Source organism: Perca fluviatilis, chromosome 23, assembly GCF_010015445.1.
Source record: "Perca fluviatilis chromosome 23, GENO_Pfluv_1.0, whole genome shotgun sequence".
Lineage (NCBI taxonomy): Eukaryota > Metazoa > Chordata > Actinopteri > Perciformes > Percidae > Perca > Perca fluviatilis.
Window position 1 is genome coordinate 10,222,265 of NC_053134.1, and position 25,796 is coordinate 10,248,060.

General features: G+C 40.0%; 4 protein-coding genes across 9 annotated transcripts in view; 3 read left to right on the forward strand and 1 right to left on the reverse strand.

Annotated features, from left to right (window-relative positions):
* pacsin2 (protein kinase C and casein kinase substrate in neurons 2) overlaps nucleotides 1–3,638 on the forward strand; it is a 25,129-nt gene extending 21,491 nt beyond the window's left edge. For 2 of the 4 annotated variants that reach the window (XM_039791715.1, XM_039791716.1), the window contains 3 exons: nucleotides 125–265; nucleotides 1,445–1,626; nucleotides 1,767–3,638. In XM_039791715.1, the coding sequence (XP_039647649.1) occupies nucleotides 125–265; nucleotides 1,445–1,626; nucleotides 1,767–1,879 (436 nt within the window). In that variant the 3' untranslated portion in view covers nucleotides 1,880–3,638. The remainder of the gene's footprint in view (nucleotides 1–124; nucleotides 266–1,444; nucleotides 1,627–1,766) is intronic. The other 2 variants (XM_039791717.1, XM_039791718.1) reach the window with 1 other exon arrangement.
* A 726-nt stretch (nucleotides 3,639–4,364) lies between these two features.
* Nucleotides 4,365–12,392, forward strand: arfgap3 (ADP-ribosylation factor GTPase activating protein 3). 2 transcript variants are annotated; one of them, XM_039792107.1, is made up of 16 exons: nucleotides 4,365–4,539; nucleotides 5,242–5,360; nucleotides 6,346–6,418; nucleotides 6,535–6,666; nucleotides 6,835–6,915; nucleotides 7,034–7,130; nucleotides 7,217–7,276; nucleotides 7,400–7,446; nucleotides 7,559–7,710; nucleotides 7,838–7,969; nucleotides 8,065–8,190; nucleotides 8,597–8,746; nucleotides 8,963–9,089; nucleotides 9,327–9,414; nucleotides 10,020–10,144; nucleotides 10,241–12,392. In XM_039792107.1, exons 1-16 carry the CDS (start codon nucleotides 4,471–4,473, stop codon nucleotides 10,256–10,258), a joined length of 1,596 nt encoding a protein of 531 aa, XP_039648041.1. In that variant the 5' UTR covers nucleotides 4,365–4,470; the 3' UTR covers nucleotides 10,259–12,392. The 2 variants fall into 2 exon arrangements, with proteins under 2 accessions (XP_039648041.1, XP_039648040.1); XM_039792106.1 differs by lacking the exon at nucleotides 10,241–12,392 and having other exon boundaries at nucleotides 10,020–10,183.
* Nucleotides 12,393–12,751: 359 nt separating this feature from the next.
* Nucleotides 12,752–19,241, forward strand: LOC120553694 (IKBKB interacting protein). Of its 2 annotated transcripts, XM_039792383.1 has the most exons (4): nucleotides 12,770–13,574; nucleotides 13,649–13,766; nucleotides 17,285–17,506; nucleotides 18,537–19,241. In XM_039792383.1, the coding sequence occupies exons 1-4, from the start codon at nucleotides 13,369–13,371 to the stop codon at nucleotides 19,101–19,103; spliced, it is 1,113 nt and encodes a 370-aa protein (XP_039648317.1). In that variant the 5' UTR covers nucleotides 12,770–13,368; the 3' UTR covers nucleotides 19,104–19,241. The 2 variants fall into 2 exon arrangements, with proteins under 2 accessions (XP_039648316.1, XP_039648317.1); XM_039792382.1 differs by lacking the exons at nucleotides 17,285–17,506; nucleotides 18,537–19,241 and adding an exon at nucleotides 15,504–17,085 and having other exon boundaries at nucleotides 12,752–13,574.
* Nucleotides 19,242–20,407: 1,166 nt separating this feature from the next.
* ckap4 (cytoskeleton associated protein 4) lies at nucleotides 20,408–25,001 on the reverse strand. The gene is made up of 3 exons (XM_039792478.1): nucleotides 24,981–25,001; nucleotides 24,029–24,556; nucleotides 20,408–22,017 (listed from the first exon to the last, which is right to left on the reverse strand). Exons 1-3 carry the CDS (start codon nucleotides 24,984–24,986, stop codon nucleotides 20,803–20,805), a joined length of 1,749 nt encoding a protein of 582 aa, XP_039648412.1. The 5' UTR covers nucleotides 24,987–25,001; the 3' UTR covers nucleotides 20,408–20,802.
* Between the last annotated feature and the right edge of the window lie 795 nt (nucleotides 25,002–25,796).

Sequence of the window (25,796 nt, forward strand, 5' to 3'; positions counted from 1 at the left end):
GCCAGGTATGCTTACATTTGTAAGTATGTCCACAGCAGGTCATGTATGTCACAGGTGTATCTTTGTGTGTGTGAGTGTGTGTGCATGTCAACAACCGATCTCTCACTGTGTCCCATGTTGTCAGCCTGGCTGTGCCCACTAACACAGCGCCAGTGGGCTCTAACCCCTTTGATGAAGATGACGAAGATGATGGGGAGGAGGAGATGGCCGTGGAGCAGCCGACCACAGTCAACCACATCAGTGTTAAAAAAGAGGAAATAAAAACGTTGGTGAACAGAAGAAAAACACTCCGCCACCCACAACCTCCCCGCCTTTTTCTTGTTTCTATCTTTTGTCATGGATCGCCGTTCATGGCGCGTCTCTTTCGCGCTCCTTCTTTGTCTCGGTTACTTTGATCCTTTCTTTCTTACATCCCTCTCTCCTCCCTCAGGTGGCAGGTTTTTTGTGTTGCTCTGCATGGTCGCTGGAATGGCACACAAAGCCAATTTGTGTCTGTCCTTCACTCCTAACAGTGCCCTGTCTTGCAGAACATTAAATGTCATGCGCATGGGGGCGCATGTCTGTAGGGGAATGTCTTACAGTCAGATCTGAATATTAAAACTTATACATATGTATATAGGTTGTTTATATCAGTTTTCAGTACAATAAACATGCTGTATAACATCAAAAGAAGTGTGTACATACAAATACAAATGTATCAAAGAACAATTAAGATACAAATATGTAAATTCAACCTTTGGGCAACCATCATACTGCATTTTTGATGTTGTAAATTAACAAAAAAGCAGGTAAACCAGTGTCAACAGTAGATTTGCAATAAAATATACTGAAAAGGTCTGACTGTAAGTCTTTATCTATGTGCTGCTGGTGTGCGTTTATTGTTTTTTCAACTTATAACTCTGTCAGAGCAAAGTTCTCTCTGGTGTTTAGGTGGCTCCCTCTGTTGGCCGTTCAGGTTAAGCTCCAATCATTCGTTCACAACAATGATTTGTCCTGCTTGGTCTCGTGTTTCTGTATTTGTCACACGTCTTTTGAAATGTGGTTATGTTGTTTTGTTGCATTGCTTTCCCTCAGCATTGTGTGTGCACTCTAACTTGAAGTTCTTGATCTGAAAGTGGCAACCAAAGAGACTTTTGAATCATTTATCATGCAACCAAACGCTTGCTCGGTAGCCTTGATGCCACAAGTTAGCATGTTTTGCACTTATTTATTCAATGTTTTCAGATGAATCACAAAGCTGTCCCAGATTTGAAAATGCACTTTGGGCTTTTTGTGTGTGTTGACATAACTTGACTTGGTGTTATATTTATTTTTCTCGCTTTTTCTAACTTTGAACTTTTGTTCCTGCTTACCCCTGGCATGCTGGAATGTCCCGTTGATGCCTAAGGCCCGGAGATGAACAAGAAAATACATTTTCTAAGTGGCTATTTGTCTGTCCATCCAGTGCCAGCAGTACGGAGAAGACTCCAGACTGGTCAGATGAAGACACAGGTGGTAACCCTTTCTCCTCCAACGGTGATGGGAATCCATTCGAAGATGAGCCGGCTTCTCCCGTCATATCTGTGCCTGTCAAAGCCCTCTATGACTATGAAGGCCAGGAGCAGGATGAGCTTACCTTTAAAGCAGGTACATAGCGGGAATGGTGTGAAAGGCTGAAAAACACGGATACTACGAAAACAACAAAGCTTTTTTTTTTTCTGTCAGATCCCATTAGGTTTCTGGAATAAAAAAAATAAGAATTCATCCCTTCCTCTTTCTTCCTCCAGGTGATGAGTTCACCAAAATAGGTGAAGAAGATGATCAGGGTTGGTGCAAAGGCCGGCTCAAGGATGGAAAAACAGGCCTCTATCCTGCTAACTATGTGGAAGACATCCAGTAATGAATTATTACAAATGAATAAATGTGAAGAAAGTGGTGTGTTGCGAAATGACAGTGCGGCTGGAAACGATATTTTTAACCCTTTTCTCCCTGTTGGCGAAGACTGGACTGGTGTTGGAGAAGGCCGGAAAAGAGAAGTTGCAGATTACTAAAGGACCACTTGAAATGTTGCTTTCCACAGATTGACAGTACAAAGATGGAAATAAACCACAAGTTTCCAGATGATTCCAGGCGAAGAAGATCGCAGGAGAAAAATTGCTGTCAGTGTATGATATGTTACTTAGAATCCCATTTATGCTGTTACAAAAAAAAAAATAGCCTTTCAAGTATATATTGGATGAAATGTATGTGTGAATTTATATATTGTTTAAACAAAACACTGGGATGACACATGCAGCCTAAATATGCAAGCCACTATGGATTAATTAAGGGAGATGACCCTTTTTATAATAATCTATTTTAGGTTTGAAACCATTTCTGCCTTTTTTTTAGAAACCAGTCCATGTATGTTAATTGTTAGATTTATTTTGGACAATGCGAGCCCTTATGTTGACATTATTGTGTCAGATTTAACCTGATTTAAATTAGTGCTAACATTATTCTGTCATTCCTTTTCAGGGTTCTGTTTTTCCATTCAGTTCATGAACTGTTGTGGTTATTTTATAAGGAATGATAAAGCTCCTTAGACCCTTATCCTGACGTAGCCTTCATTTAGTTCACAGTGAGTCGGTTCCTCTAGTGACTGCAATTGAATGTATATTCACTGATTGTATTTCCTCACTTCTTGATTGTTCACGTTTGCTAATGTTGGGTTTTTGCAAGTATTGACCCATTAACCCCTTAAACTGTCCTCAACCTTCTCACACAGATCTCTCGACTTTCTGTTGATTGTAGATTGTCCTACAATATGGGTTATTTTTCGAACACTGAATTTTTTTCACAAACGTTTATCTCACTTGAATCTCCATGTTTTAATTCTCTCACTTGGTAAATGTCAAGTTATGGGAGAATATGTAAGTGTTTGTTGTTGTTTTGTTTTTTTTGAAAATACGTATATTACAATTTATAGCAATAAAACCACAGCCAAGTATGGCTTGCATACATGCATGTAAATAGCCTGGATGAAACGTAGTCGAACAAATTAAGCATCAATATCAGATGATATGTAGTTGGAAATTGATGATTGTTAATTTATGATGCCACAAGTGCTTTTGTTCTACTCTTGTTAGAATGCTGTGACTGAGAATCAATTTGTATAGTAATTGAATGTTTTATGGCAAATATCCCTTAAATCTGTTATTTTGATATATTTGTAAATATGATTATTTTCCCCCATCACAGAGGGCCATACTCATTGAATGAATAAACAAATATGTGCATAATTGTTAATTTCCCCTTAGGAGCTATGATATGAATGGATTCACCTGATTTCATAACTTTAATACATATGTTTGGATCATCAAGTGTTTTGTAAGCTTGCATTTTTTGCAGCAATGAATTGCAGTCTTTTCAATTTTGCAGGCTCCAAATTCATTAATTGCCTATGTATTGAGGAAATCATTGAAAAAAAGCAATTTGATGCCTTTAACTGCAGCACGAGAGTAAGAATAATATTCTTGTCTTTAATAATAGTGAGAAAGGTGACGTTTTGCCATATTTTCAGGGCATGCTGTTGTCAAAACGGTGCAACAGCTGTACTTGGACAGTGAGGTTTGTAAATGTTGTCCCACAACATAATAAATGAATTTATTGGAAAAACATTTTGCCATTGTCTTGAGTATTGATATTTATTATTTGTCAAGATATTTACTGAATCTAAAAAGAGCTCAATCTTTTAGTCTGTGTGAAAATCCTTAAAGGGTTTTGAATTATTAATATTAAACTACTTAATGTTTAATTTCAATAGCTTAGTTGTACAGTTCTGTCAGTGATCTGTTGAAGTAAATGTCAAGTGATTCTACAGTACGGTTGTTTTGAATTGCATGTCTATGAAAAATGTCTAATTAACATGCTTAAATTTAGTTTATTAAATTACTTATACCAAACATGACCACTGAATTCTACAAGTTGTGGTCCATGCAATTTTGTACTTTTCAATTGCACACATTTTTAGAGAAAGTTTTGTTTTTACTTCACATTTTTCTGATGTTTGTAGTCAGTATTTTGCAGATAAATCCACATTCTAACTGGTAAAGTCTTCTGGGGGTATATTTAATCATATTTGTGTAATTTTGATTGAGTGATGCAAAGTTGATGCTTGAATCAGTCTGTACCTTGAATTAAATGTTTATATGTTCTACTCAAGCAGACCAACAGTAATAAAATGTATATAAACATATCCTTCAGAAAAGAAGTACATGATCTTAATACTTTCTATATCACTGTGAAAACACAACTGAAACTTGAAATGTAAAGTAACTACATTACCCAGGAGACCTTGCTACAATAACATAACCACGGGTCATTTTTATCCAATCAGAGCCAGATCATGATGTTCTCCTATTGACGTGTCGTATTCGGAAAAACACACACAGGGCTGTTTTTCATGCTACTTCGCTGTGTAACCACCAGTTATTACCAACAGATAGAACAATGTCAGAGCCCAGCAAGCAGGACATTTCCACTATTTTTAAGCGACTTCGCGCCATCCCTACGAATAAGGTGAGAGTTTCTAACGGCGGACGGTTTAGTCTCTTTAACAAGGAAGTTAAACTGGATATCTGACACGTCGCACTTTGAGAAACGCCAAAGTTAGCTTTAATTCACCAGCTTAATTTAACAATTTACGTTAGCTAGCTAGCTGATTCGTGTCATGTGTAAAATCGGTTGGTTTTGTTGAATTGTACCCTAACTAATTTGCAGGAGAATAATCTGTCAGAAAACTTGTGAACTGTAACCAGACGTAACGTTATCCAAGTGGTTGACAGCCTAGCTAGCTACATTTTGACTGTTGACATTAAGCTAGCTAGGCGTTTGTTTAGGCTTAATGTTCCTTTGTTTTAAGCTCCCTCAATGCTTAGCTGAGTGTAAACAGTAGTGCATACATTCTGAATATACTCACAATGGAAGCGTGCTTTTTGCTTTACCAGTAAGTAAGAGTGAATTCATCCCACTTCACCAACAGCTGTTTGAATCAGCAGCCAGTTGATTTCACAGGCAACATGCACTTCAGACCTTCATGGTTACAAACATCCTTCACATTGTTTGCTTCCACGTCTTTTTTATTGATCTATCCTATGATCTTGAAAGAGGTGAAAGTTAAAACATAACTTCAGTCTTTACTGTTTCATTGAAATATCAATTGACCCATCTATTTATATATTGGTTTGTTTCTATGCCTCTCCTGTGCTCTCTTTCTCCTAGATTTGCTTTGACTGCTCAGCTAAAAACCCCAGTTGGGCCAGCATCACCTACGGTGTATTCCTGTGTATAGATTGCTCTGGGACACACAGGTCTCTTGGGGTGCATCTGACCTTTATCAGGTAAGTCAGGACTTATTTATATAGTTTACTTTTCTAAACAAAAGTTACAAAGTGCCTCCTAATAAACGCTTTTAGCAGGAAATACTAAACAGGTACGATGGCAACAAATACAAAAGTAACAAAACAATTTAGATTAGAATTGGACCATCCTACAGTGAGAGGTAAAGTAATCCAAAATGTAGTGGCAAAGACAGCAAACGCTTGTTCTATAGTTATTTTAAGCTAAGCTCTGGGACATACAGTAGACATGTTAACCCTTGTGTGGTCCTTCGGGTCCCAGTGACCCGAAGGACAACACAAGGATTATGTACCTCCCTTTACTTTGTTGAGAATTGCTCTCTAAACCCTGTTTCTTGTTAAGTAAGTAAAGTTTATTTCTAGAACACATTTAAACACAGTTTAAGCTGACCAAAATGCTGTACAAACAAGAACTAAGGTGCTGTATTAACCCTTGTTTAGAGAGCAATTCTCAACAAAGTAAACGGAAGTACATAATCCTTGTGTTGTCCTTTGGGTCACTGGGACCCGAAGGACAACACAAGGGTTAAGTTACTATATGGTGACATCAAGTCAAAACATTTTCTCAGGGGGTTTACTGTGTAGAGCCTGATAGATAATAATGACAATGTTGTATTGAATTCTAAACTCCACTGGTAGCCAGTGGATTGAGGCCAACACGGGTAATGTGCTCCCTGGTTCTTTGTCTTTGGTAGACGATGAGCATTTTGAACCATCTGCAGGCAAGCTACTGCTACTTGGCTGAGGCAAGCCGCAAATGTATAATGAATTGCAATATTCTGGTCATGAAAACACAAAAGCAAACAGTTGCACAAGATTCTTAATATGAGCAGAAACCTCCAGACAAGAGTAAAATGGTATGGAGATAATTATTTTGGAACCTGAGATGCTGTTTGTCCATGTCAAACCATTTAGCGACATAGAAATTTAAGGTCTGTTCAAATCCTGACATTGTTGTGTTACACAGGTCCACTGAGCTGGATTTCAATTGGTCTTGGTTTCAGCTAAGATGTATGCAAGTGGGAGGCAATGCCAGTGCGGTCAGTACCTGAAGGCAGCATATCAGCACACTATCAACAGATTTTAATTCCAGCAGTGTGTGACTCGCATGTAATGTTACTTAATTCTTCCTGTCATCCTTCCTGTATCTGTTTAGATGTCATTTTTCAGTCAACATGGGTGCACGACCAGTGCTGCCAATACCAAGTACAACAGCCGAGCTGCTCAGCTGTACAGGGAGAAGATAAAGACTTCAGCCACGCAAGCCACCAGATCCCATGGCACTGAGGTAATGCAGACACGTTTGTTTACTGTCTTAAAACATCCCACACTTGCAGGTTTCTCCACAGATCGGGGGGAAGCCAGAATTGAGTTCCTCTTTGCTTATCACACTTTGCATAGAATATATCCAGTGCACAGATAGCTGTATCAGTTGTATTGCTCTTCTTCTGTACAGTTGTGGCTTGACAGTCAGGCTCCTCTCTCCCCAACATCACCGGACGACAAGCAAGTGGATTTCTTCAGTCTTCATATACAGGTATAGGAGTGTGCTTTCCTTGCCTAAGTGTAATTGCATCCACATACCTGCTTGTTGGATTACCTACACAGTGACAAGGTTTTAGTAATTTCACCACTTGTGTCTGTTTAACGCCTAGGCTCTTCCTGAAAATGTGAACACGGCCAACACGGTTCAAATGTGTCTCAGCTCCTCCGCATCAGAGAAGCCTTTAACCAGGGGAAAAGAGGAAGACGGTATCGATATTCACAAAATACATAACATAGTTGTATTTATCTCGTTTCCATTTATGGCTCATCACATATACATTAAACCTTTTCAGGTAATCTAGATGAGGGTCCTAGTGTGGAGATGCTGACTGTTTCTACAGAATCAAATCTAGGTTGGTTTATATTCTTCACGTTTACTTACATTACTCCATTCCCCCATTTTAGACCCCGTTTTTGTATCTGAATTATTACTAAACTATAGGAGGTGTAACTTTACTGTCCTTTGATCTCTCCAGAGCATTCCTCTCTCCTTAAGAAGAAGCCAACTGCCGCCAAGAAAACCGTATGTACTCCTAGTAACTTCAGTTTGGACATTACGCATTGTTGTAAGTATTGTATGTGTGTTCACAGACTTTGCATTCATAGTGTGTTTTGTAAAATGTGTCTGCTTCTAGTTGGCCTCTAAGAAAGGCGGTCTGGGCGCTCAGAAGGTTAGCAGTAAGAGTTTCTCAGATCTGGAGAAGAAGGCTCAAGCTGCCGACAAGCTCAGAGAGAAAGAAGAGAACACTGGTGCTTCCAAGAAGAGCAACCAACCTGAGGAATCCATGTGCGTTACTTTACTTTCTTTCTTTAAAAACAAAATTGTGTTTTTCTTTTTCCTGCTGTACTCTCCCTCTGTTTTGCCATTTATTTATTTATTTTTTTTTAAACTTGCCTGCCTTCTTCCTTCTCAGCTCTCCATCCCTACGACTGACCTGTAAAGATTTTGAGCAGCAGAGGAAAATGGAGGAGAAGAAGTTGAAGGGATTAAAGGGGAATAAGAAAGAGCAAGCTGAGAGACTGGGCATGGGTCTGGGCATGAGGAGGTATGATGATGAAGAGACAACTACTAGTGATCCCGTAGCTGATTCAAGGCTTTGTTTCCATATCTCTGTTTCTTGCTCCCATTATCACTCTGCAGTGGAGTGTCTCACTCTGTCACATCGGACATGCACATGATCCAGCAGGAGAGTCCACTGGGGACCAAGACCACCAAGGCGCGACGGTTCACCGAGGACAACGATGATGAAGGGTCCTTCAGCTCTAGGTCAGATAAGTATGATTTATATAACTGGTATTTTAAATGTTATCATTGATATGTTCTCTTAATTTCGTGTGCACAAATGCTGTTCATTTTATTTTGTTTTCAAAGTCATAAAACAAATCTGCTGTTGCGGTTTGGTTTTTTTAAAAGCATGTTCTTATAATTCTGAATATAATGTGAGTTAATGTCAGTAATCCTTCACTGCTTTGGCAATACTGTCTCTTAATGTGTTCATGGCTTTAAAGCTCTTTGAATTAGAATTTTGAAATCCGCCTTTCCTCTCGCTTTTGATCATGCCAATTCAGTTCTCATACATAATCCATGCACAGCATTTTTTTTACATTGTTATTATTATTATTATTATTATTATTATTATTATTATTATTATTATTATTCCTTCTTTCTTTAGGATTTTGTCCCGGTTTGAGGATCAAACAGAAACGTCAGATAGTTTCTCCTCGCTGTGGGATGATAGAGGTGAAGGAGGCTGGCTCAAGGAGAGCAAGAAACCAGAGCCGGACTTCTACTTGACCTCCACTATATCATCACTGAATGACAGGTAGGATATTGTCTGTTTATATGTAATATAGACCCTGCTGCTGTCACTGTAACAGACCTCTCATGACTTTTTACTGCTTATTTTTGTTGCTTGATACAGTAGGAATTTAACCTTTTTGCTTTCAGAATAGACAGCTATCGGTTAGTGCTGATTTCAGTTATTAAATCTTAAGTGTTTTCATATGTAATAATCATCTCCTTTTTTGTGTGTTATCAGGCCCACAGCCAGAAGAAAACCAGAAGCAGTGCCAGTATCGGACACAGGAGAAGCTCAGAAAAAGTTTGGAGGCGACGTGAAAGCCATCTCTTCTGACATGTACTTTGGAAAACAAGATAACTCTGAGGTACACAATGACAGCATGAGTCCTACCCATCCCACATGTTGTCTGTACTGTAACATACATTGTGTAACACATGATTTTGATCATGACGTCTTGACTTGTACACTGTGTGGTTTTAATTGTAGATGGTCAATAATTTACATTTTTTTATATAAATGCTTATAGCGATCTCGCATAAAAATTACTGTAGTACTCAAGACTGTTTGCAAAAAAATATGTCTGTGTGTTTCTGCTCTTTAGTATGAGGCCAAAACACGACTGGAAAGGTATTCTGGGAGTGCCTCTATAAGTTCAGCAGACCTCTTTGATGATCCAAAGAAACAGACTGGTAAGAGACTACTGCACCATCACTGCCTCAGCATAAGTATTTCAATAACCATTTAAGTTTGTGTTATTGATTAATAGAAATAAATGTACAGTATGTCTAATTACCCAAAGACATATTGAAATGTTATATTCTTAACCTAAACCTTTTTTCCTCAAAGCATGCTCATACAAGTGTTTAACATTAGATTATCAAACCGACAACTGCAAAAACTTGTAAATAATTGCTTGTTTCAATTTAATAAATGTCGTATTTACATAGTCCCCGAATTGCTATATGACAACAATTGGTCATTAGACTGAGAGGCATAACTACATCTGTGCTGTTAGAAGTGCTGCCTGTACCGTGACAGAAATAATCAGACGATGAACTGTTTATTTTGATTTTAGTTGATTTCCGTAACACATTTTAACTCCAGATTGATTCAGATTAAAGCATTAATTTAGTTTTTAAGTCAAACGTGTGTGTCCCCCGTGGAGAGGCAAGAGGCAGACTGTCCATAATAAGACTCCTTCCACTGGTCTGGACCACTCGTAAACTTTGTACAAAAGAAAGTTGGGGAACGCCAAAACTAATCTTAAATCGCTTTGTTTGTCTTGTGCTCACAGTGAGTTCCTACCGTCTGACCAACGTGCTGCCCAGTGCTCCTGACATGTCACAGCTCAAACTGGGAGTGCGCTCCGTGGCAGGAAAACTCTCCGTCATGGCCAGCGGCGTAGTTAGCTCAATTCAGGTCGGTCAGAAATACACCACTTGAATAACGATCACATAAACATCTTGTCTGACAAACCTCAATTCAAGTTCTAACGATGTATTTTCTTTCTTCCAGGACCACTACAGCTCCTGAGTCATGGTGTGTGGCTTCTGTTAGATTCAGCGCCCTCATAGTTGGCCCAATGAGTGGTGGTCACTCATCCTTGGAGCAAAAGAGTTTATTTTAGTTTATTTAGTTATTGCTTATTTTACTTTGGGGTCTTGGGGTTTAAATATATATATAAAAAAAAAAAAGTATATGTAGCAGATGGTTTGTGGTGTTTTGAAGGATGGATTTGCGTTCTGATTTCTTTAGTTGATGATGTGTAAAAAAAAAAAAAAAAACCTAAGGAGTAGAGAGTACTCAGTTGTAAGTTTTTAATTGGTTAACCTACTCTCACTCATCATGTGCACTCTGTATTGTGCTTTTTTTGCACATTCCCACAGGTTTGAAAGTGTCCTTTCCGTCCCCAAAGTGCACTTATTTTTGCTCTTTCAAAGACGGGACCAAAACCTGATAACGAGGCCTTGGGGGACCAGATATATATTTTTTAATCACACATACTATCAGTTATGTAGCCTCATTAACACATTAGCTACATTATCTTGTGAATAGTTATGTTTTTCTTTGTTTTTGCAGGCCATGCATCTGTTATTATAAAAGGACAAGATGGCATGAAATCTATGCAGCTATTAAAAATTGAGTTTGAAGGATATGCTCATTCACTTTCTTGCCAGGAATACGGTGAGAAGATTGATACCACTCTTATCTGTCGGTTTAATACGAAGCTGTAGCCAGGAGCCGGTTTAGCATAGCTTAGCATAACGACTGGAAACAGGAGCTAGCCTGGCTCTGTCTGTAGGCAACAGTCTGCTTACCAACCAGCGTGATAAAACGTTTGTAACCTTTGGATAGAGCCAGTTAGCTGCTTCCAGTCTTTATGCTAAGCTTACTGGTTAGTCCTTTAGCAATCTAGCTGATAGCGTTAGAATAACCCTGCTTGATGTAGGTCAATTGCACTGTGTTTTTTTTTTTTTTTTTTTCTCATTTCTGTTGCTTGGAATCAGACACTTTAAGATGTTGTAATTGATAATATGGTCAACATTGTAAGCAGTAGATTATTATTTTGAGGGGTTCCTTTTGATGATGTTTTGTATTTAATTTGTAGCTGTTTTTGTACGTCCGCTGTGACATTCTACATTGCCCCCTTTGGTATAACATTTAATAGCCCACACTTGGAAGGCTAGAATTATCTGATGCGGACCTCTTTGTAGCTTTCAGGCCCCATTGTACAGCAACACATGTCCACTTAAAATATGACTGAAAGCAATCCCTTTTTAAAGGCCTCATTTTGTTGTTGCTGTAACATACTGCAAAAGTCATAATAAATAAATCGCACTACAATGTGGTGCTATAATGTGATTTTGGATTTGGCATTTAAAAGCAATAGAAAAACAGGCTCTGAGGTGGAATAACCACGGCTTGTGCTTTAGCATTAAGGTCAAATTTGCCATGATGCTTAAAATCTAATTGTGCAGAGTTAACAGACTGGAGTTTTTTAAGCCCTGGTTTGGGAACTGGATGATTATATTACTGAGCAATTTCTGTACTGTAAATGCTTCTCAGGAGTTTGAGTTGTTAAATAAGAAACACTAAAAGTGAAAGTTGTAGATCCTTCAATGACCAAATATTTGTTTACTCCATCACTCTATGCCTTAGTCCAAAGATCTCTGATTAACGCGCCCTCATATTGCAATATTGTGCTGGCTATCTTTTTGCACATTATTTTGTTAGAAATTGCATGTGGCAGCTTTTGCTTGAATGTACTGTATTGCAATTCAACATTTGCCTCTAAGGTGACGTTGCGTCCATGTTAGACTTTAATTTAGTTGATCTTTGTTTGTCTTCTGCTGTTAAATATTGTTAAAGGTTACCTAAAAGAATAGTAGCTTGTGTAATTAGCATGGCCCTTGTAGTTAATAGGACATGCTGAAAAATCCTGAATACAAGATAGCATACTGCCGTTGGGAGCCATTAAATAATAATGGAATAACAGAATTGATCAATAAAAGCTATATTATAGTACTGCTACATACAATGTTGTATAGGGCTTTGAATTACCAGTTATAGAAAGCTACTGATAATCAAGTTTTGACATATTTTGACACTCAAAATGGAAGTAAGATTTTTGGAAACACGCCAAATAAATGGCTTGTGCCGAACTCTTTTGCCTGGTTATTTTGTGGCTACACTGCACAGACTTTGAGTTTGTGAAAAGCGCTATATAAATTCAATTGATTATTATTATTATTATTATTAAATGTACATTTTTCTTTGTTTGATTAATTGTTTGGTTTTTAAGAAAATAGCTAAAACTGTCCATGACAATTTCGAAGAGTCCAAGTTGACATCTTTACAGTGTAAAACCCCAGAACATTCAATTTACAATCACATAAAATCGTGAAAAGCAGCAAATCCCCACATTGGAGAAGCTAAAATGTATATATTTTCTTTTGATGGTTAAATTATTTAAACGATTAATCTTTTTTTATAATTGTTGCCGTTAAATTTTCTGGCCACTGACTAATTAATTAATTAACCGATTAACTGTTTGAGCTTCTCCTTTTAAAGACATCATTAATCCGGTATGGCCACATTCAGGACTAAATAATGCTGGCAGCCGCTTACGTGGCTGAGGCGTTTAAGGGGCTTCTTTCGCCTGTCGGAACTATGAGAGTTTAGGTTGGGGCCTAACGATTGAACAAATTGGCAAACGCAACTGAAAATTGTAATGTTGTTTCAAACCATTGTGTGGCATGAGCTAAAAGATAAAACATCAATATATTTCATACATCAATACTGGCTATATTTGTTACAGGTTTTGTGTTTCTAACTAAGTAATCATGTTGGTTATTGTATATACGAGCTTAAGAGAAGCATTTGAAGGCGGCATTTATCCAAGGAACAGGGTAACGTTAAGCAAAAGGATTGTTTTAGCGGTAACGTTCGCAAAACTCAGCCGTTATTTTCTCTTAATACATCCATGGTTATTTTAATGCTTTTTACGTTACTTTAGTATCCTGCATTATGAACGTATCTGTGAAAGAATTGTTTTATTGCACAACGTAACGAATAGCTTCTTTTTTTTTTTTACTGTTAAAGCCTGTTGAATTCCTTCATAGTAAAAGTTACAGTGTGCTAAAATGCCTACTGAGTTAAAACAGAGGAAGAAGTCACAAAAACAAAGCGATGAAGTGTCCGAAACGTCGGCTGTAAATGGCAAAGATGAAGCGCAGAAAGGGAAGACAGAAGCTGGAAACAACGCAGGAGCGAATAAAACCTCTTCGAGTTTGGATATTAGAAGTATAATGTGCTTATTGTCGCTTGCAGCATGCGGGGCTCTGAGTTGGTAAGTCAACAAAATCTGCATTAATGTTTATAAAGAGTTGTTTCTACTAAAGTGTGTGTCTCTCTTCGTTTCAGGGTGGTGCTACAGCAAAATGAAAGGTTTTCCGAAATTGAAGAAAAGTACAAGTCATTACACGGAAAGACTTCAAGTCTCTTCGACATGGAGGAAGAAGTCCTAAAGGTTTCTAAAAAGGTACGTTTAATTTAAAGTGGAACATATGTTAAGCTGCTTTTGAGGGATGGAGCTTTAAAGGGTCAATTCACCCAAATTACACGTTCACAGCTCTAGTGGTATCTAGCTGTGCAGGCAATTTAGGTTTTATGTGCCCAGGTTTGGAGATATTGGTGTATGGGACCCCAATGCAATGGAGGTGAATGGAATTTAATATGTATAATGGCATATATATTTTTACTGAAGAAATATCCCCTACTTACACCGTTGACAGTGTGTTATTTGTAGGCCTATTATTAATAAAATTTCCTCCATTCAATTTAATTGTTTATGGTTGGGGCAGAAATCTCAGAGACAGATATTTCAAAACCTGAACAAATAAAACCCAAACTGTCTGCATAGCTAAATACCACTTAAGATATAAAGTGATAAAATATTATATTTTTTATTTGAGTGTTTTGGGTAAAATTATGCGTTGTGTTTGTGTGAAAACCTAAGAATCATTGGTTTGTTTTAATTTTTAGCTTTAAAATTATATTAATTATTATCGATAGCTGTGGTTTAGGGAGGAGCGGTAGGAGTACAGTTAGTGAATTACTGGTTCCCAACCTCGGGGTCGTGAGATGATTCACATGATAAGAAAGAAGAAAAAACATACTGTATTTTTTGCTGTACGAAATTGTTTTGCACTTCTTTATCTTTGCATTTTTGTGAAATTCTGGACAGTTTAAAATGTTCAGCCCCATCAAAATTATTCAAGTGGAACCACCTGTGGACAAAACCACTTGCAGCTCCTAAATGTATACGACCTGTGATGCTGGGGGTCACAAGCAGACTTTGCTTAAGGGGTCACAATGAATCTACTGCCTTACATTATATAAAATCCTCTGCATGCTTCATTTTCTTTTTGTTCTTTGTAAATGTCCCCCTTACATCTATAGTATCCACATTTGTGTGCTCTTGTAACACTTTTTCATCCACAGTTGACTTATATTGTACACAGTGCCTTTGTGTATGCATGCGTTTTGTTTCCTACTGTATCCCTTGTATAGAGAGCCGAAGTCACGCCCTTCTACTTCCGGTCCATGGGACCTATCTTTGGAAAAAATATGAACGGGAGTCAATGGAGAGATAATAAGTATTTTTTTGGTCCGGTTTGAATTTGAGCCATGGATTACAAATATGATGTTCGTCAATTTAAAAGATAATTTTTCAACCGAAGAAAGGCTCAGTTAGCCGTAGGTTTATCGTATGAGCACTTAGTTTTGTGTGAAGCTGCTCAGTGAACTACATCTCACCTAGCTTGATGCTCAACTTGCTCGCTAGCTCTGTTCCACGACACACGTAACGTTATCTTACCTGCTGTGTTTTATCCAGTGAAGTGTTTTCAGCAGATAAGCAAAAGAACAAGCGAGATCCTCTACTCATTTGAGTAACGTTACAGCGAGACGTCATCCATGTTTCTCATTACGTATTCTCACAGTCTTATACTTCAACAGTTTAACAATAAATTGAGACTTTCTTGACTTGCGAAATTATCTATTAAACTGATGAACATCATATGTGTAATTCATGGCTCAGTTCAAAGGGGATCAAAAAATAATTTGTCTTTCCCCATTCGCTACCGTTCATGTTTTTTCCGAGTTAAGGTCCCATGGCGGTCCACCGGAAGGGGAGGGACTTCGCCTCTCTATAGGAGTACTGAGGACCATAGAGCTCCCACAGAAACAGCCCTCCTGTTTTGTGTTGCGGCTGCAGCTCGCCGCCTCTGAGGATGACCTACAGGAGGCGCTCTCCACCGTCTCCTTGGCAACACGACTCCAGCAGGACATCTCCACCCTCCACGCTGCCGTCATGGTGATGCAGGCCGACGAGAACTCCGCCTCCCGTGACCTGCAGACGGTCAACGCCCACTTCCTCAACGTGACGGAGACGTGGCAGGAGCGGCTGGCCGCCATCACCTCTGACCTGGCTGCCCTCAAGGCCGAGTCACGGGAAGCTCACGGCGGAGCCACAGAGCAGGTTAACGAGGCCGAGCGGAGGGCCCGGTCACTGGCGGAGAAGTTGGAGGAGCTTGAGGACAGCACGAAGAGGAATGCCCGAGCTCTGGAGCGCACGGAGGGAGACGACACCAAGCGAATTCAGGATCACCTGGACTGGAACACCAAGCAGATCCACAAACTGGAGGAGCAGATCGGCAGCCTGACCAAGAGCGAGGCCGAGCTCAGCTCCCAGCTCCAGGAGCACATTCCCCGGGCACAGGAGTGTGAAGAGCACCTGCCTCAGGTGGAGGAGGCGGTGCGCACCATCCTGAGGCTGGCGGGTGATCTGAGCGGGGCAGAAAAACGCCTGGAAGAGGTGACGCTACAGGTGTTTGGGACTGAGGACAGCATGCTGAAAGCACTCAATGAAATCATTCAGATCAGACAGGAGCTGGACACCCTGCAGGCTCAAAACAGCATCCTGAAGATGAAGAATGAGTTGTCCGTGGTTAAAGAGGCTGTCCGTGAACTCACCATGGTGCTAAGGGAAACTACAGCCGACAGCCAAAAGGACTCTGACACTTTGGAGGAAGAAGAATGGAAATATGATGATGAGGAAGTGGAGGAGGAGGAGTGGGAAAAAGATGAGACAACTCAACTTCTACATGATGACCTCACTGAATAATGTCATTGTATTGAGTCCCCTAGAGAAAAGGAGTGGCCCTGTTTTACTCTTTGCTGTAAAATGGCGATCAAAGTTCAGTATTAATGTCTTTCAAAATGTGTACCTGCGTTTAATGTCAGACAATTGGTGACCATCATTCCATAAAAGTTCCCTGATTTCAACATAAACTCTGGTATACATGCACTGTATCACTAAAGTAAGATCAAGATTTTTTTTTATTTTAATATTAGTTTAATGTGGTAGTGACAAATTTAGGTTTCTTTAGTGATTGTATACTACATGTCCCATTACATATTATATATTACATATAGTTGTACAACCATATCTAAGCCAGTCTTTCCAGATATAACTGCATTAGATCAGAAACGATTAGTCGATGAATCAATTTCATGACATCGCCTTGATAAAACATCATGGGCATTTTTCACAATTACTGACATTCTTGTAGACTAAATGAATAATTGATTAATCAAGAAAATAATTGTGAGTTGCAGCCCTAAACTACATCTCTGTCAGTGTTAGATTTGGTACATGAACAGCTTTTGTAGATGTGCAATAAAGCTTAATGTTTTTGATAACTATTATATTTCAATCTGATTTTGGTTTCACCTGTTGAAAGCATGGCAATCATTTCATCACTGAACTTATTTAATAAAATCTTTTTTATTGAAAAGGTCTCATTTGTTTTGTATATTGAATCCTCATGTGTACTGAGGCAGTAATGTCTCTCCAGTTTTTTTTTTTTTAAATAGGGAAATAACCTGAAAAGATGTCTTGTAACGTATAATTGCTTAAAATAACTAACCTCTCCTGAACACACAAACATACAGCTGTTGTATCTACCAATCCATGTACTGTATGTCCTGTTTCAGTGTGAGAGCGTCCAGCTGATGCTGGAGGGTCTCGGGGGTCAGCGGGGGGCTCTGCGGCCCCAGCTGGAGGGTCTGGAGCAGGACGTGAGCCGGCTGAAGGAGTGGGCCTCTGGGCTGAATGAGAAACGAGCTCAGCTTCAGACCAGCCTGACCTCACTGAGAGACGCTGTGGGACAGATCGAAGGGCGCACCTCAGCCATCGCAAAAGACTTAGCCAACAAGGTATGTCTGATTTTCTTTTTTTTTCTTTTTCTTTTTTTTATAACAGTGAAAAATGGATGTTAAAATCTCTCAGAGCCCAAGGTGATGTCTTGAGATGTCAAAAATCCAAAGATTCACATTTTACTGTCACATAAGACACAACATTTTTAAATCCTTACAATTGATAGCAAATGATTAATTTTCTGTCAATGGGCTAAGCATTGCAGCTCTACAAAAAAATGCTCACTTTGTTTTCCTGGAGAAAATGTGTCACTCAATGCAAAACTACATAAGGAAACTTGGCATCTCCAAGTAATAGTGAAGTGTTGATAAGGAATGTAAACATCCTGGTTTTTACTGTATGAAGTAAATATCAGTTTGCTGCTGTTATTTATTCATTATAACCTTCAGTGGCCGCAGAAGAGATCCCATCGAACATTAGAATTTAATCAGCATGAAAATATTAAAGGTGCTCTAAGTGATGTGACGTGTTTTTTAGGCTACAACATTTTTTGTCACATACATATAGCTGCCTGTCCCCTGAACACACTGTAAAAAAAACGCGGTCTCTGAAGACAGCTCAGGCTCCACAAACGGCAACAAAAACAAACTGCGCCAACCTGCACAACGAACCATAACAAACAGAGTTCCAGCCAATAACCGACAAGAAGGAGTTGGTTGAGTCCCAGCTCCTTCTTGTCTGATATTAGCTGGAACTCTGTTATGGTTCGTGGGGCAGGTTGGCGCAGTTTGTTTTTGTTGCCGTTTGTGGAGCCTGAGCTGTCTTCCGAGACCACGTTTTTTTTACAGTGTGTTCAGGGGACAGGCAGCTAGCAGATAGTGAGGAGATGTTTGCTGTATGTGACGAAAAATGGTGTAGCCTAAAAAAACGTGTCGCATCACTTAGAGCACCTTTTAAATCTCTGCGGGACTCAGGTTGCTGAGGTGAAATCATTTTTCTGTTGCAGACTCCATCTGAAACAAATACATTTTTCCTGTAATATTTGAAAACGAGTTTCTTAGTCTCTGTTCTTTTGTGTGTCCCCTGTAGGTGGCGTCAGTGAGGACAGATGTGCGCAGGATGGACGGCCTGCAGTCTGAGCTGGAGTCTCTGCTGACTCAGCTGGCGGCGCTGGACGACAAGACCACGCAGGTGGAGCAAAGCATGGTCAAACGCATCGGGGACGTGCTGGTCAGCAGCATTGACCGGGTCTCAAATCTCCGCGCCGTGTCCGAACGCAACACTGAGGCCATAGAGCAGCTCCGCAGGCGCATCCCTGAACTCACCGCCGCTGACAAACAGATCTCGGAGCGCTTGAGAGAGCTAGAGAGCGGCAGAGCTCGTCTGATAAGAACAGTGACTTTTGCCAGCGACCTTAAACCAAAAGTTGCTGCTATTAAGAGGGACTTTGGGGCGTTTGAGCCTCAGCTGTCAGACCTGACTCTGCGGATAGGAAGACTAGCAGAGGATCTTATGAAGAGAGAGCAGGAGGTTGCTGAGCTTAGACAGACACTGGCTAACCTCACTGCAGTAGAGGGAGATTTAAGTGTTACAACTAAACAGGTCAGTGAAATAGCTGACATGTCTGATATTGGAGAGATGCACCGGCCAACATGAGGAACACACTTCTTCAACAACCTCCAGATCAAGGTTTTCTTCTTTTGGATTTTTCTCAGCAATTACATCTGTCATACTACTGTTTAAAGATTTTACTGAAATAAATCTTTTCATTACAAATTAAATAAATGAAACCCTTTTCTTTCTTTTTTTTTTTAACAAAAACTTTGATTTAAAGCACAAAGCTGGTAACCCATTAAGAAGTACGAGTGTGAACAATCTGGCAGCTAGTCTGGTAGCATTCCTAAATGTTGTAACATGTTTTTCAAGTTTGCTAGTGGCTAAACCAGCTTATGTTGGCTCCTGACAATCATTTATTTTCTTCTTCCTTTTAGAGCTTTTCATGTGGTGTGTGTGTGTGTGTGTGTGTGTGTGTGTGTGTGTGTGTGTGTGTGTGTGTGTGTGTGTGTGTGTGTGTGTGTGTGTGTGTGTGTGTGTGTGTGTGTGTGTGTGTGTGTGTGTGTGTGTGTGTGTGTGTGTGTGTGTCGGAGGTTGTGGCAGTGTGCCGGAAATGTAGACATATATTTTGGCATTCATATGGCAATTTATGTAGGCATTTAGTATGGGCACATAACATTGGCTTGGGGGAATAGTTTGACATTTTGGGAAATACACTTACTCACTTTTTTTGCAGAGAGTTATAGACTCCACTCTCATGTATTTACGGTAAATATGAAGCTCCAGCTAGCAGACTGGAAAAAGAGGGTAATGTCTACTTATGTTACTAGGCTATAGCTACAGTTACTGGTCCTGGCCAAGAAAAAGTCACCTTAACCAATGAGGTGTTTTAAAACTGGAGATTCCAGTTTATTTTTAACCAAAGCTATGTTGTAAGAGTAGTTCCTTGCATTTGCTGGCCGCACTACATTCCTTTAAATGGTTCAAAACACAACTGCAGCCTCGGGGGAAGCACATTTCTGCAGAACACCTGGCAGAGGAAAATGACATGTTACTGCTGTTTGCAGATTAAAGAGCTCAGCACGTGGTATTCAGTCTTAATGATGTGGAAAATCATCTGCACGACTCCACAGCAAAGTTTTACATGCGTAATATGCCAATTGTCACAGATTATAAATAATGCGGTGCTGCTTAATAAATTGTGCTTTATGTGAGAGGATCATTTGTTGTTTAAAAAAACTCGTAAAGAAACATGAAATATGCAATCGAGAGGAATTCTGGTTTGATTTTAGCAGCCCTAAAACACCTATCAGTAAGTTTGAGTTTCATTTCCACCCAATACAATCAATGTATTACCCCTGATGTTAACAACAAATCATAGTTCACACAAAGAAAACCTTCACAGCTTTAGGTCAACAAGAGTTTTTATTCTTGTAAAAAACACGTGAGTAAACAAAGAAGTGCTCCAACAGAGCTTATTATTGAATTAGCTTGGTTTTTAAAAAGAAACCGCCTTGGCACAGACAATTAAACAAAACATTAGGAACGAAAAATAACTACAGTGCAGAATGAATGTGGATTTGAATTCACAGATCAGCAGTACAGCTCTGCCTCGCCCTCCTGACCTAACTCCTCACATTGGCTATACTTTTCTACTAAAATGTTCAACATCGTGACATCAACCGACGAATTTGAAGAAACATCGCTTCACGGAAAACAGTAAGTGGGTTTAGGTCACCCTTTGGGAATCATTATTGTCCGTGTTTGGGTATCCTGATGTGACGTTGCTAACTCTAACCCCCTACTTTTCCTCCTTGTCAATAGATAAACCCGCCAGTGTCTGTGTAGTCTCCTGCAGAGCTTTCTGAAGAGCAGAAATGGCCTGATCGTGGCCTTCTAGCTTGGCTGCTTTGCTTTCCAAGCCATCTACCATGCTTCTTAAGCTCTGGAGCTGCTCTGGCTTTATGCTGCTGCGGCTGCTGTCCTCCAGAGCAGCGAGCCTATTCTCCAAGTCCACCACCTGCTGACCCAGGCTGGAGTCCTTGGACAGGAGCTTGGTCTGGGCACCGCCCAGAGCAGCCATGTTGGACTGGAGCTCCCCAAAACTGCTTTTCAGTGCCTCCATCTCCTGCTCCACGCCAGTTTTGACTTTCTCCACAGCCTGCCCCTGTGCGGCCAGAGTGCTTTCATGGCTGTCGTATTTGGCGAATAGCGATTCCATTTTGGAGGTGATGTCTGACACCGATGCTGACAGCGAATCTCCGCTCTCTTCCGATGTTTTAACTCGGGCTTCCAGGTCGTCTGATCTTTTCTGGAACTGAGCGACCGCTGCGTTGACCTCCTTCTCCGCGCGGCCAGCGGTGTCAGCGGCCTGCTCCACGCCGCTCTCCAGTGTCATGCTTTTGTCCTTCAGAGCCTTGACATCAGCCTCTGCTGCAGACAGGGACTGCCTCAGATTTCCAATGGTCTCTTGCAAGACTAACCTCACTGTTTCAACTTCCTGGGACAGTGAGGCTACTTCCTGGTTGCGGGTGTGGAGCTCTGACCTCACAGCACCTACCTGTTCCCTGAACGAATCAGCTGAGGCATCAGCTTCCTCTTTGGCTGTTTTGATTTCAGCTACAGCATCCACAATGGCGGAGAGCTCCTGTTTGATGAGCGCAGGGTCTTCCATGTCCCCCAGGCGGGCCTTGAGATCAGCCAGCTGGCTCTGCGTTTCGCCCTGAGCTCCGGTGAACTCGGCCACGCTGGCTGTGATGGACTGACTCACCTCAGCCAGACGCTCCTCCACAGTCGTCTCCAGAGAAGAGAAGTCCCTCTCTCGGGCCTCCTTCACCTCGTTGATGCCCTCTGAGAGGTCCCTAAGTAGATCATTCTGGAGCCTCTGAAGGGCCTCCTCCACCCTCCTCGTCTCCACCTCGCCCCTCTTCATCCGGCTGATGGCCCCCTCCATCTCCACCCGTGTAACCCCCAGGGATGACTCCAGCCCGTCCACAACACTACTCAGAGACTCCACCTGTGCAACAAGGCAGAATACATATACAGCATCAGATTTGAATCCATTTTAACATCTGCCGGAAATAGTCAAACACTTGCATATACGCTTGTTATGATGCACTCCAAAACAATAAATGCAAATTGTCCCTGTCCTGGGAAAACCACGCATGTGTCCAAAAGCTCAATTTTTCAGGAGCTAAGAAACACGGACTGGTTTTCCGATTTGTGACAGCAGGTTTTTAAATAGTTTAATTTTCTTAACCCTAAGCATTTATACAAAAAAAATCTAAATGACCAAATTTGGGGGTACATGGTTTTCACTGGACAGTCGTGTATCCACACCATTTTAATTTATTATCATGTTATTGCAGTTACAAAACAAACTTACTTACTGAAAAAGTGCCTCAATTTTGCAATTTGAAAGAATCTTCCTCACCACTTACCTACCTTTTCCTGAGCTTTCAATGGCATCATGGTCTTCATCAGTGAATTGAGAAGCCTCAGTTGTCACGGAGTTGGCTCAGTCAACTCAGACACATCCATTTACTGATGGAAACTATGCAATGTGGTCGAAAGCTCAGGAAAATGCTTGCAAGTGGCTCTTGAGTTAACATTATTTTGTAAAAGTACTATAATTCCTTAGGTCAAGAATGAACTTTCACTGTCATCTCAATTTTATAATTTACCCCCAAACGTTCAAATATTACACTAACTGAATATGCTAAACTAGATATTTTGTTTGTTGTTTGCATATTAAAAATATATTTAGTGGGACGACCTCTGGCTCACCCAGTAAGGGCGCGCGCCCCATGTGGGCTGGGTCCTTTGCAGCGGCCCGTGTTCGAATCCGACCTGCGGCTCTTTGCTGCGTGTCGTCCCCCATCTCTCTCCCACCTTTCCTGTCTATCCAGTGTCACTATCTAAATAAAGGGAAAAAATGCCCCAAAAATAATCTTTAAAAAACTATATATATAGTTTTTATTATTATTTTTTTTTTTTTGCATATTCCGCAAGTGTAATATTTTAAAGTGTAGATGAGCATAGAAGTTAAAAATTCTTGACCTTAGGAATAGTGTGGCAAAAGTCCACTTACTAGTACTTTCAATATTTGAGTATATGAAAAGAGTACTTTTGTGGTGGGGTAAAAAACCTTTATAGTTGAGAAGAGGTGGTGCAGTAGAAAGATAATCATTATTTTGTTATACACACTGCAGTGTGAACACCTTGGTAAATATTCACAATGCAATCATCACTCCTCACTACTATTATGAGTTCTGTGACATAACAAACATGTTCTACCTGTAAATTTGCATGAGTAGAGTTGAGTCATCACATAACTCAAGTAAGAGTACATCCTGGATGTAGTTTACACTGGGTATAGATACACAGTGTACTTTACATCCAGGAAGTGAGTAGAGAACGAATGAAAAAGGGAGAAGACTTCAGTTATATAAGACAGTAGATGTTTTTGTTTACATGTAGGCCTATATAGAAACTGAACCAGGACATTTATTTACTTACAAACCCTGTGAATCGTTAACATTTTTTTACTCCTGCAAAAGATGATTGATGGTCAGACATTACTATTTCTGTACTTTATAATACAAAAGGGAGGGTGTCCCTTTCCCTGCGAGAGACAATGTCAACTCGTCATCATTACCTACCCTGCAGCATCCTAACACACGCGCTTAAATATCTGTTAAAGAAAACATTACAAGATAGAAAATAATGAAGAAATAATTCATTTTCACCAGGTCTAAAACTTTATATTGTTTAGGCTACTTATTGGACGTTAGCTGAATGAAAAGTATAAGTTCACCAAATCCATCACTGTGGTTTACCACGCAGCCCCCAAGAAAAGTACATCCAGTGCAACAACTAGGCCTATATGGACGAATAGAGTATGTAATGTCTAACAAAAACAATGACATGCATTGCCCAAGCATAGTTTGTATTTCCCTGGGAGTTGTGGAAAAAGTTTGGGAACCCCTGCTAATGTAATTGAAAATCAGTTCCTACTTCCAACCTACCTGTTGAACGACGCTCTCCATTTTTCCGCTCAACTCCGCGTTTTGCCGTGCGCTCTCCTCGTGCCTGGCGTTTGTCTGTCGCATTTCCTCCACAACTTGTTGTAAATAAAAAGCAGCAAACCCTGCAGCGCCTATTAACGCGATATAAAACACTGCGGTCGCAACAAAGCCGAGGCAGCTGCCTGATCGTGGCCCCTGAGGTCCGGGGCCACTCAGCCCGTTACTGGTGCTCTTTTGGCTTTTCTTCGACGCATCATCTTGGCTGGATGCGGCGCTCTTCTCGCTCGAGCTGTTCTTGTGTCGGTTTTTCGCAGTCATCGTGAATGGGAGCTCACTGAGATAAATGTGTTTGTGTGTGATGTGAGAGCTGCTGGTTTTGCAGTCGTGGATGGATGGAGTATGTTTCCAGTCCAGGCCCACTAACTGGACCAGCAGCGTATCAGCGAGCGCGTCGTGTCTTTCCACGGGGGCTTTTTTTTTGTTGTTGAGGTATGCGGATGGGGGCTGTCCCATGTTTAACTCCAGGCTCTGTAGATCCAATTTAATGATATAACACACCAGGAGACAATTAATGATTTCTACTACTCTTATACTTTGGTGATTATGCTCTATTTTTCACATCAGAAACTAAACTTTTTTTTAATCATACATCCAAAAAACTGAATAAAGTTCTGCAGCAGCATCTCTCTCCGGTGCAACAGCAGTGATATTTCCTAAAAGATGATTTAGGCATCTTTAGTGAGTTTTCAAAGTGTTCCACAGGATTAAAATGAGCATAAGCTTAATTTCACTTAACTTGGAGTGAGAAAATGTCACTGATCTAACAAAAAACAAAACAAAAGATGCAACTTGGGACAAAAACGTTGTACCAACAGTGCATCATTGTTTTAAAGTGTATCAATCTATGTCAGTGACATAAAACCGTCGGTTATACCTTTGTTTTACTACTTACGTTCATTAATGCTTACAGCCTAATTGTAAAACACTGAAGACTGATGCAAACTTCCTGCAACAAGTTAATACTGAAGTAGAGCAGTGCAGGGAGGGGCTGTTTGCTCCTCCTTTCATACGTGGCATTCTGCAGGCTGCTGTTAACTCCTATGGTTACATCTCAACACAAGACACATCAGACACAGCAACTAAACTCAGCTAAACAGCTTTAATGTCCACTGACAAAGAAGTTAAAACGTCCGAGTCGTTTCATTCATTATAAATGTTAATAAATCATTTTCTCCTGAATTGTGTTTGCAAGTAAATGAACACAATGTTCTTTTTTTTAAATAGTAATTGTCCTTAACAGTATATCAATGAAAAAACAACCAAAACACAAATATTTTGTGTATGATATTCAGATAATTTATGATGGCCTTATTGTTACATCATCAATTCAATTGTTATAATATTCTATAATATTTCTGTATACTTTTTTATATCCTCATGTGCAAAAAAAAAATCTCTAACATTTATTAGAAAATTAAGTTTTCAAGTTATCATGCTTATTCTTGTTATTATGTACATAGCCTGAGGAAGGTCTGGCAATGTGAGACTACTGTACTACTGTATATATAGCCCAAAGCATGTTTACATCCTCGGTTTGAACACTAGATGTCCCTAAAAGGTTTTATGGTGAGAGCAAACCGTGACCACACAGAAAACCCACTGCAGCCATATCCACAATGCAGTAACGTTATGCATACAATGTCAAACTGTTATTCTTAAACAATAAATACATGAAAAACCATTATAACTTTACATTACATTTTTAAAG